The sequence below is a fragment of the Apostichopus japonicus genome, chromosome 6, assembly GCF_037975245.1.
Source record: "Apostichopus japonicus isolate 1M-3 chromosome 6, ASM3797524v1, whole genome shotgun sequence".
Taxonomy (NCBI): domain Eukaryota; kingdom Metazoa; phylum Echinodermata; class Holothuroidea; order Aspidochirotida; family Stichopodidae; genus Apostichopus; species Apostichopus japonicus.
In genome coordinates, this window is record NC_092566.1 from 14129314 (window position 1) to 14142004 (window position 12691).

General features: G+C 37.3%; 1 protein-coding gene across 3 annotated transcripts in view; it reads left to right on the top strand.

Moving 5' to 3' along the window:
• The window catches only part of LOC139969054 (protocadherin Fat 4-like), a 124680-nt gene that overhangs the window by 103067 nt on the left and 8922 nt on the right, over positions 1–12691 (top strand). For all 3 annotated transcript variants that reach the window (XM_071973793.1, XM_071973794.1, XM_071973795.1), the window contains 8 exons: positions 148–371; positions 1054–1251; positions 1833–1931; positions 3349–3472; positions 6043–6285; positions 7922–8069; positions 9627–9756; positions 11578–11666. In XM_071973793.1, coding sequence (XP_071829894.1) covers positions 148–371; positions 1054–1251; positions 1833–1931; positions 3349–3472; positions 6043–6285; positions 7922–8069; positions 9627–9756; positions 11578–11666 — 1255 coding nt within the window. The remainder of the gene's footprint in view (positions 1–147; positions 372–1053; positions 1252–1832; positions 1932–3348; positions 3473–6042; positions 6286–7921; positions 8070–9626; positions 9757–11577; positions 11667–12691) is intronic.

The window sequence follows — 12691 nt, forward strand, 5'->3', positions numbered from 1 at the left end:
TTAGGTATCGTCTCTTCAACTTTCCTAGCCATTCTAGTTATTTGAAGTTGATCCTCATTAAGTACAGCGATAGACGACGTTTGTAATTTCAGTCTGAACTTTGACCTTCAAATCAAACCGCTTCTCTACACATTTCCACGAGCGTAGGTATTTTCGGTATCGATGAGTCGAACGGCCGTATCACACTCACTAGGTCTGTCTCAACTTTACCGGATCCTCCATCTGAGTTCCGGTTGGTAGTAGAGGCATTTGACCGCGGCAGTCCATCACAGTCAACTAATGTTACTATCATCATAACCGTGGGTAACGACGAAGACAGGAGACCTGTATTCCTAGTTCCAGAACAAGGACAGATATTAGCATTGCCCGAGGTAAGATACTAAACAGATAGCTTGATTAGTTGTCATCACAATGCAGAGAAATTTTAAAATATTCATCGTTTGTCCCGATTCGTTTGCTTAGATAGACAGGTACAAGGGGGGCTCCAAAAAAACTAAACTGCAATATTCTTGTTTGACGAGCGTCAGTAGTTTTGTAAGAAACTCAGCCTCAGGTAATTAGACTAGCATTCTAAGCTTGCCCGACTAATCTGATGTTGATGTCGTGGAGTTTTGACACAGTTTGCACTCCACCCTTTCCTTCCCTGTCCAAGACTTTGTTATGATATGTATGTATCGCTGTTGCCATTCCTTCTAATGAATTTGAGTTTCAAAGGTGAGGGGGTTCTCACCAGTATGCCCTTTCATATTGGTTACATTTTTTGGGCAAATCATCACACCCCCCCACCCTCCACCCATATTAAATTGGACCCCTAGGCCCATGATCCAAACCAACCCAAATTAGCCGCTTTCAATAGGACCAGGCAATTTTATTGTCAGCCATGCTTCATTATAATTTAATATCCAATAATTATAATACTCCTATGTTTGTTGGAACAAACAAGACTGCTAAGCTCTCCAGAAAGGTAATGCTACAAGATTTAGCACTCCTGGAATTTGAACAAAAGTATGAAATATGGAAATTGTTCTAATTAGATGTATTTCTCTTTTGTAGAATGAGCCACCAGGATATCTGATTGTGTGTTTGAATGCGACATATCAGGATTTGGATACCTCTGGTGATGACATTACCTATGAGTTTCTGATGCTTGGCTCTACCAGCAACACCCAACAGCTGTTCACCTTGAACAGCACCACGGGTAAATTATACTCCAACTTCACAGCCGACAGAGAATCCGAATCATCGTACACTGTGAGTGAGATTTTATGTGATTTTAACCCATTGAAATTTACAAATTGTAGTATATGTGATTACAGAACATTGTCTGTGAGTATTGGTACTTTGCTGTGGTAGTGGTTGGTGCCTTTGTGCTTTAATTGTATTTGTATGTTCAAATTGAAAAGTTCAGAGGCTTGTCCTATTAATCCTAGATAAATGGAACAATACAAAACAAAATATTACAGGCATCTGTACAGTGATGTGGTCCACCTATGTTGAACATATGGATGCAAAGTGAATCCCTAATGCCACAACAACCATGCTTGTTCCATTTAAAATTTTAGGTTATTGCAATTAGTGTTCTCCAAACCTGTCTTTGGTATGAGAATATGCTTTGGATAAGTGTTTTTTTCATTCCTTATTGTTATTTGTAATAAGAAAGATAAACTTATGGACCATTCTTTAAGAATCACTTGTTTTGAATATGTAGTCTACTGAACACCAACAAGTAATGTTTGTCTGTTTGTACATTGCATTGTAGAAAAGTGAAATATGAAATTTGATGGTATTAAAAATATCTTGAAGTTATCTTGTTTTGAAAATTTTCATTTTAGTTCTTTGTGATTGCTAGAAGTGAAGGAGGAGCAACTCCATTTCAGATCACCATAGCGATAACAGATAAAGATGATAGTGAACCAACTTTCCCATTACAGGTAAATTAAGACTAATTTGTTGAAGCACTGTTCTCTGCTTTTTTTTACATATTTGGGGAGAGGAGGGGGTTGGGAGGGGTGGGGGGGTAGGGTTATAATGATGTAAACATAATGTATATAGTTTATATTGGGCTGTGCGTCTTTGACTCATTCTGACTGAGCTGCTAATACTCGCATTAAACTTTGAATCCCTGAGAACTGTCTCTGTGTTGTTATGCAACCACTTAGCTGCTTCTATCTAGAGAAATATTTGTAGTTTTATCCCAAAATTGTTTAAAATTGGTATACTATTGATTCACATTGGATCAAATTTGCTATTAACTTAAAAAACAAAACTTAAGAGTAATTTATAACATTAATATATCACTTTAATTTGGTCTCTTCTATGTGGCACATGCGTCTAATGATACAACTGCTGATATATATACAACAGTATTGGTAGTAGTATTTGTTCATTCATTCATTCATTTATTGGTGTGTTCATTCATTTATTCATTCATTTATTCATTCATTCATTTAATCATCCATTCATTGGTTTGTTCATTCATTCATTTAGTCATTCCTTCATTTAGTCATTCATTCCTTCATTTAGTCATTCACTCATTTTGTTCATTCATTCATTCATTTTGTCATTCATTCATTAAGTCCTCCATTCATTCATGTGTGTTATTCATTTATTCATTGGTTTGTTCATTCATTTAGTCATTCATTTAGTCATTCCTTCATTTAGTCATTCATTCATTGGTTCGTTCATTTAGTCATTCGTTCATTGGTTCGTTCGTTTATTGGTTAGTTCTTTTGTTTGTTTGTCAGTTCCTTTGTTTTATCACACAAGTAAATATGATAATTACAATAATCAATCAGGGTGACAGGAAGGAAACCAAATATCTGTTAATAGGGCGAAACAAGCAGACTACATTTATAGTTTGATATAGGTATAATATTACCTTGTATGGTTGTAACATAACAATTAGAATGAAATATTTGTTGTTTCTGAACATATTTGGTAGAATTCTTTGTATATTAGCATGCAGACTAGAGAGAAGCTTTGGTTGGAGTAAAGGGTTCAGACAATAAAAATATCACAATATAAACTAGATTGAGCAATGTATTTTATATTTAAAAAAAGGGGGAAAAATAGGTTGAGCAATGTGTAGCCTGAGCTTAAGAAGTCCGTATACCCAGTTAGTGCAGAGATTGTGAGATAATGTTCTTTTGTGTTGAATTTGGACAGTTTTCCACACTGCCTGCTGAGAATATCTGTTTTATACTTGTCCTAGGATGCAGTGATTATTTGGGACTGCCACTGTTTCCCAAGAATATATTTATATTCCCTTTACTTTCTCCTAAATCCGATGATATCTGAGTAGCAATTCTTGATTATCTACTTCACATTGTACACGTTTCTTCCGTTCAGGATGGAAAGGTGCCAGACCAGAATATTTTGATAGATGAGAATATCGAGTTACTTTCTGTGATCGGTTCAATAACTCCTGCTGTCGATCCCGATGTCAATTCCACAGTCTTCTACTGCATAGTCTGTAAGTTGTTCTAAATTCCATGGTCACTTTATGCACTTTATAAGGAATATTACTTCAAAGGTCTCTCATATTTATGGTAAATAACCCCAAAATGTAAAACGACACTTGTCAAAGCTCATATGAATTACAGGTTAAGAGAAAATGACATTTGAAGGTAACCTCAACACACCAAATATTTGGTATCATGACTGAAAATAATATGTTGAAGAATGTTTGCCACTTCACTGAATGATTTAGTTACTATATTGATAGAGAAAGAATGTATGGAACACGGTGGCTTTTGTGGTTTAAGTAAGTTTTTTTTTACTTAGCTGCAGCAGCTTGCAAAATCCATCTCAGCTAGAGAGAATTAATATCAAAATAATTGGGATTGTCTCCACACGTCAGCATGGCCTATTGTGTGAAACTGCAAGGCACAAAAGCTTAATATGGCCTATGCAGCCTGGCTGCAGGTTGCTGACTGCAAGGCACAAATGATTAATATGTCATATACAGCCTGGCTGCAGGATGCTGTCTGCAAGGCACAAAAGATTAATATGCCCTATACAGCCTGGCTGCAGGATACTGACTACAAGGCATAGAAGATTAATATGTCCTATGCAGCCTGGCTGCAGGATGCTGACTGCAAGGCACAAAAGATTAATATGTGCTATGCAGCCTGGCTGCAGGATGCTGACTGCAAGGCACAAAAGATTGATATGCCCTATGCAGCCTGGCTGCAGGTTGCTGACTGCAAGGCACAAATGATTAATATGTCATATACAGCCTGGCTGCAGGATGCTGTCTGCAAGGCACAAAAGATTAATATGCCCTATACAGCCTGGCTGCAGGATACTGACTACAAGGCATAGAAGATTAATATGTCCTATGCAGCCTGGCTGCAGGATGCTGACTGCAAGGCACAAAAGATTAATATGTACTATGCAGCCTGGCTGCAGGATGCTGACTGCAAGGCACAAAAGATTGATATGCCCTATGCAGCCTGGCTGCAGGTTGCTGACTGCAAGGCACAAATGATTAATATGTCATATACAGCCTGGCTGCAGGATGCTGTCTGCAAGGCACAAAAGATTAATATGCCCTATACAGCCTGGCTGCAGGATACTGACTACAAGGCATAGAAGATTAATATGTCCTATGCAGCCTGGCTGCAGGATGCTGACTGCAAGGCACAAAAGATTAATATGTACTATGCAGCCTGGCTGCAGGATGCTGACTGCAAGGCACAAAAGATTGATATGCCCTATGCAGCCTGGCTGCAGGTTGCTGACTGCAAGGCACAAATGATTAATATATCATATACAGCCTGGCTGCAGGATGCTGACTGCAAGGCACAAAAGATTGAGATGCCCTATACAGCCTGGCTGCAGGATGCTGACTGCAAGGCAAAAAAGATTAATAAGCCCTATAAAGCCTGGCTGCAGGATGCTGACTGCAAGGCACAAAAGATTAATATGCCCTATACAGCCTGGCTGCAGGATACTGACTGCAAGGCACAAAAGATTAACAAGCCCTATAAAGCCTGGCTGCAGGATGCTGACTGCAAGGCACAAAAGATTAATATGCCCTATACAGCCTGGCTGCAGGATGCTAACTGCAAGGCACAAAAGATTAATATGCCCTATGCAGCCTAGCTGCAGGATGCTGACTACAAGGCACAAAAGATTAATATGCCCTATGCAGCCTGGCTGCAGGATACTGACTGCAAGGCACAAAAGATTGATATGCCCTATGCAGCCTGGCTGCAGGTTGCTGACTGCAAGGCACAAAAGATTAATATGTCATATACAGCCTGGCTGCAGGATGCTGTCTGCAAGGCACAAAAGATTATTATGCCCTATACAGCCTGGCTGCAGGATACTGACTACAAGGCATAGAAGATTAATATGTCCTATGCAGCCTGGCTGCAGGATGCTGACTGCAAGGCACAAAAGATTAATATGTACTATGCAGCCTGGCTGCAGGATGCTGACTGCAAGGCACAAAAGATTAATATGTCCTATACAGCCTGGCTGCAGGATGCTGACTGCAAGGCACAAAAGAATAATATGCCCTATGCAGCCTGGCTGCAGGATGCTGACTGCAAGGCACAAAAGATTAACATGCCCTATACAGACTGGCTGCAGGATGCTGATTGCAAGGCACAACAAATTAATATGTCCTATACAGCCTGGTTGCAGGATGCTGACTGCAAGGCACAAAAGATTAATATGCACTATACAGCCTGGCTGCAGGATGCTAACTGCAAGGCACAAAAGATTAATATGCCCTATGCAGCCTAGCTGCAGGATGCTGACTACAAGGCACAAAAGAATAATATGCCCTATGCAGCCTGGCTGCAGGATACTGACTGCAAGGCACGAAAGATTAATATGCCCTATACAGCCTGGCTGCAGGATGCTAACTGCAAGGCACAAAAGATTAATATGTCCTAAACAGCCTGGCTGCAGGTTGCTGTAGCCTGGCTGCATGATGATGCAGCCCCCCTCAGCTGCCTACTTTTCACATGGTATCTATCAAGTGATACTTTACCACATCAATCACGCTTTGCATTTTTTTCTTTCTAATAGCTGGAAATGAAGATGGGTTTTTCATGATTGACAGAGCAACAGGAGATATTATTACACTGAGAGAGTTGGACTATGAGAATCAAACTACCCATAGTATCGTGGTTAAAGCCACTGGCAAGGACTCCTGTACCTTTAATGCTTCAACCTCTCTGGAAAATGATGCAACCCTTAAGACGGTGGTGATATCATTGAACAATCTTGATGACAATCCAGTAAGGTTTCTGGAACAATTTATTATGGCAGGTAGGACTGCAGAGTTAACAGCTTTTAGTTTTCATGTATAACAACTTGCAAAATATGTTGATGACACGTAGGGAACTGAAGTGGTCAACAGCTGGGTGGTGAAATATTGGCAGCAATGATATACCAGAATTGAAAGCTACATTAGTTATTTCACAGTAATTTTGTGACATTCTGACCCAGTGGCATGCACAGAATTTTAAAGGTGGGAGGGGGGGGGGGAGCAAGTTCTAAACTCCCATGAATGATTTAGGTTGGGCTGAACCTACATCGTAGGGGCCAGAGGCAAATGAAGGACTTTATTAAGGAGCTGGTGTTACCCTAGGATCTTTGAAGTTGTCTCCTATGCAAGGGCATTTGGAGCTCCCCAGGACACAAATTAAACTTTAGATTTGAAGTGCTGAATGTGAAAATTCTACCTACTGAATCTGTTCCCCCCGACTGATGGTGGGGTCTGCCACTGTTCCAACTACACCAGAATGCAGTTTTAATTATACAAGACTAGAGCAGGAACATTGCTTAGAAAACAATGATAGTACTTTTAAACAGACAATAGATGCATGCACTATGACAGTACAAATAAGACAATAGATTACAGACGACAATGACGGTATCCAATTATACAATAACACATCAATAATTTGAAATAGTACAATAGGAAACACAGAAAAGCATAACATTATGACACAAAATAATAACATAATGTATAAGATATATATATTATTATCACAGAAGATAATAAAATAATGCATAAGACAATAGTACTACACACAAGAAAGAAAGTATGAAATAATGCAATAGGAAACATACAAAAGAATAACATTATCACACAAGACAATAAAGTAGTGTATAAGACAATAGTACTACACACAACAATGACAGTATGAAATAATGCAATAGGAAACACAGAAAAGCATAACATTATGACACAAAATAATAACATAATGTATAAGATATATATATTATTATCACAGAAGATAATAAAATAATGCATAAGACAATAGTACTACACACAAGAAAGAAAGTATGAAATAATGCAATAGGAAACATACAAAAGAATAACATTATCACACAAGACAAAGTAATGTTTAAGACAATAGTTTTTCATACATCAATGACAGTTTAAAGGTAGAAGGTAGAAACATACACACATTGGCAGCATGGAATATAAACATGTACACACAATGATGGCAGTATCAAATAGACAAACACGATGATGGTATGAAATATGTTAAATGTAAACAAGCTACCACAGTATTGGAAATTGACGGGAAAGGGAATTCGAAAGCCTGTCTTGATCCTCAATATATTGTACAGTTAAACAGTTTGGTAAGTTGGCAATCTTGGCAGTTGAGATGGTGTCACATGTTGGTAATAGCTTGATTCACAACGACTGTAATGAAATAGGAGAATGTCACCCAAACTGCCACTTTAGCAGACATTGGGAATGAAACCGTACAATCCTTGATAAATTGTTGAAATAGTTTAGCATATTATAACGATATAATCATACCCAATGACAGTATCAGATTAGGAAATGTTGTGAAGCAAAACTGCTACAACTATGGAAATTGGGGCTTAATTAATAATACATAATTGTTGTAAAACTGTGTTATGTTTTGTGTTTGTTTCCTTGCAGGTGTTTCTCTGGAAGCCACTGTAGGCAGTACAGTTTTAATTGTCCAAACTATTGATCCTGATACAGGACTTCCTGGTGATGTTGTCTACTCAATTGATAACACTTTTTTTCTTGAAGGAGATTTAAGTCCAGAAATTGTGAATGGGGTGTAAGTTGCCTTCAGTAATCCTTCAATGCAAAGTTTCTTTTGCCTAATTCCTTCTGTTTTGTCCATTATCTTTGTCTACTTTCCAACATCTATTCACCTAACCATAATCAGTATGAATATGCTATTTTTGTCACAAAACTTTCTAAGTTTTCTTGAGATACACCAAGGTATCATCTCTGACTATCATTACAACAACAGACTAGTGAAAACTGTCTGTTGTTAAGGTGGTAGCTTTAAAAGAATAATCCAGGTCAAAATTTCTCTTTGATGTGTTAAAAAGGAACATTATCTAAGCATTGAATGGAAATTTGCATTCAATTCCTATGTACCGTTTTGAGATATTGACAGTTGAAGTTGCCACCTTTGGTACCAAAAGTGAACTTGGAGCAAACAGGTTTGACATCATTGTTGCACACTGATAAGTAATGTTTTGTTTTCCTTTGAATATGACGTCTAATTTTATACTCCACAATTGGATGCTTCCAAAATGTGAATGTACCATGTAGGTATTGGTATTTTATAATCTTCACATCCCCTTTAGACAAACTAGAAACCCTATCCAATCAAAGGACATATCAATAGACTGAAAAAGCAAAACATTATTTGTCTGTGTGCAACTATGACATCACACCTGCTTGCTTCAAGTTCACTTTTGGTAGAATATTGGATAACTTCAACTGTCAATATTCCAAAAATGGTACATAGGAATAGAATGCAAATTTCACTAGAATGCTTAGATTATGTTCCTCTGTTACATATCAAAAAGAAATTTTTACCTGGACTATTCTTTTAAGTTGCTAATTTGATGGTAGCAGAATTGAACTTAATTTCTCAAACAATTGGTTTAAAGCCTATTGATCATCTAGACAACTTAGAATGAATTTAGATGCATCATGTAGCTGGAATTCCTTCCATAGTGAAGAAAAGAAATGCATAACTTACGTTTTCTTCATTCTTGTAAACCAACAAATGTCAACTGCAGAATGACGCAATCTTCAACATCTCTCCTTTATACATGTTGTTATAATCTGAGTACATTTTCTGCATGTTATTTATCCAGCAATATTAATATTCTGCATATTTTTTGCTGATTGGACTGAATTTTAGGAGATTTTGATGGTTCAGCTACAATCCAGGGAGTGTGGGTGTGTACAACTCCCCAACACCCCCCCACTCCCCAACACCCCCCCCCCACTCCCCAACCCCCCCCCCAAACACAAAAAATGAAAAGATGTTTTAAGCACAACTTCGCTGGTAGAGCTTATTTTTAGCCTAGAAATACTTCAGAATTCACCACTTCACATTAACAATTTTCCAAAGGAAAACACCCAGACCCCTCTATTGGAAGTTGGTGAGCTACATTATTTTGGGTGAGTCTGGCACACCCAGTATCCGACAGGATTCAGAACCAAATCCATTGCATTCTTTCTTTATATCACCTTTGAGTCATTTATCAGTCATGTGTATTCCTCTGTGGCTTATGATACATGATGTTAGTTCATTAATGTGTTCATTAATTACTACAGTTTGTCTCGTGTTCTTTTTTCACGATTGTAGGTTTGCCATCGACCCTGATACAGGTCGCATCATCACAAACAGAGAATTTATTCGGGACGACCAGAGGGGAGTTTTCCAACTGAAGGTCCTTGCTCTGTCTGCAATGGTCAATACTTCCACGGTAGTAAATGTGAGTATTGGATCTCGGCCTTTCAATATATTTAATTGCTCCCTCAAAGCATGAGTGGTAATTAATTATTTACATATTTAAATTGTTTTACATAAGTGAGAAAGGGTTTTTCGCAATCCTCACTTTATGGAACAGATTGGATGTGTATTACGCAGTGTTGTTCCCATCCTCGTTTGTGTGGGGCAATATATCTCCTGATATGCCTAAACCATCATCCTATCTATGGGACTGCATGGGTAGGGTTGGATGGATGGATGGATGGATGGCCCTGGGGTATTCAACAGTTCTTGAACTCTTGTATGATGTAGAAGTTATATAATGCTTGGTATGTTCTAGGTAGTCATATCACAGGTGTATGTGAATAAAACACTTAACACCAAAATAATCCACTCTTTGCAGTTATCAGACTTTGCATTAACATATGATGTTAAATTTGTATATATTTATACATCATTAACTTTTGTCATTTAATTAGATTGCAGATTAATAATTTGAACCTAAGTGGAAATTGTGATCAGTGACAGTGGTTTAAATTTGCCATACAGACTTTCCGATCACATTATGAACAAGTTGAACATGATATAATATATTCAGAGAAGCTGCAGTGAGATGTTACAAAATGAAAAATCATATCTGCATTCAAATAAAGGATCTTTGGTTGAACCATCAGAATATGTTATCAGAACAGTTTAGGTGTAACAGAATATCTTAGGCTTGTCTTTTTAAAAAAAAAATGAATTTTGTAATTATTTTTGTAATTATAAATTTTTAAGTAATCAGATAACATATAAGGCCTTAATTTTAAGTTTGACAGTCTTTGATTGATTCAAGTCGTTTAACTTTGTGCTGTATTAGTTGCCGATCAGAGGTATGCAAATTTCAAATATTTGACATTTTCCATCAAATCAGCAAGCATTCGCCAAGAAGATATGATATTATCATGGATACGTAGGAGAAATATGACTCTGTTTGTTTGGAATGGATAATCTTGCTTAAATTGTGGAATGAATATCAGCACATCTTACCTCAACCTTATAGATAGATAGAATATATATAGGTACTTTCAAAGCCCACCTTCTATCTTTGCCGATATGACGTAGACATGCTCAAGTGCATGGGATGGTGAGAAACAAACAAAAACTTACACATTTACTTCATTATAAAATTTAACGTTTTTAGAAGAGAATATGTGCTAAAGGTGACCTTTGAATCAATATGTGTTGATTTTGGGTAGGGGATAGTCATAGAGTTCCAGAGCTTTGACCTACAAAAGGCAAACGCTTTAGTTTCAAATTTGGTACATACCCTTGGGTAAAACAAAGGAACAGGGTAGCCTGGCGAGAAACATGTATAAGGTTCTTCAGGTAACCACAAGCAGCATTTGTCAACACATTTTTGGACAAACAACAGGATTTTAAAGTTAATATGACCTTTGACAGGGAGCCAATGAAACTTCTTTATAAGTGGTAGAGACATCATCCTTTCTTCTACGGAGAAAGAGAACACACTAGCAGCACTATTCTATGTATAGATATGATCATGTGGTTACTAACTTACAGATTTGTTTGTAATTAATGGGGATAATAGGCCTACCTGACAGCATCATTAGTGCAGATTAAATCTAAGTAGCTATAGCTCGTTTTTTTGTGATTATGTAAAATAAATTGATTTTTTTTTCTTTTTCTTGAGACATCTCACAGACCACATAAAAATCACTGGCGGATTTGTTTATTTGTTATTACATGCTAGTATTTTCCTTGAAAAAATAGCTGTAAAATGATGTACAACTGAGAGAATGTCTCTAATAATTGTCCTTTCCAGGTTCATGTTTTTGATAGCAGTCAACAAGTGATTCTGGAAGTTCTTGACACTGTCGACAATGTGAGGAGAGATCGAGAAGAGTACATACGGTAATGATCGTTGTCACTCTCAGTTTTGGTTATTACCGTAGGAGGATTCAATCATTATTGCATTCCACCAATCCATAACACTGTTAAACTGATATAAACTTACGTAAACCCTGGAAAAACACGGTTTTAGAAACGATATAGCCTTTTTTTGTTTCAAATGTGTTGTGCGATGTGATAGAAAATTGGGTCTTTTGCAAGTTAACAACTAAATGTTTCATTCATAACAGAGATAGATTTGCTAGCCTGTAAACATGCATTATAATGAGACATGTTCACAAAATAGTGTTGATTGGGTAGTAATAAACACTCCATAGGCACATAGGTACAGGGTAAAGAGGATGGTGGAGGCGCTGCTCTTAAAGAATGAGAGGCAAGTAAATGTATCATAGGATCGATCGTCAGTGATGCCAGATATAGGTTGCCAAAGAAGATGAAATCATGTATATACTCTGTAGAAAATATGATTTTAACAGTTTCAAATTTCCAAGGTCAACACTTTAACTGCTACAGTAGCAAACCTTGTTGTCAAACTTTGTTGTTGATAAAACACAGAAAACCTTTCGTGTTTAATAAGCAGCTTTCTGAGTTACTTTCTGTAAGTTAGTCAGCAGCTTGACATGTCAGTTTTCATGTCATCTGATAAAATTGATAAAATTGAAACATTTGAAGTTGTCCAACCTGTGTTTTGCATTTTGACTCTACCCCTGGTAATTTCTTGATCTCTACATTTTAGTTCATAGCGCTATGAGGGTAATGAGGGCCCCTCATAGATATCTTCTTATGTTTAAAGACTCCTTGTTGCTGATTTATTGCTTACATGCTCCTGACTGTCATTGGAACTTGACATTTATCATCCTCCATTTTACTCATAAGGTTCCTTTTTAGCAATTAAAGCAGTATTTTGTGTCCTTTTCTATGGTTTTTCTCAACCTCACTGATTCCACGATGCCATAACGACATACATAACTAGCTTATCAATTCAAATCTTTCTTCAAATGGTGGCAAAGTCGAAAAATTTACAACTT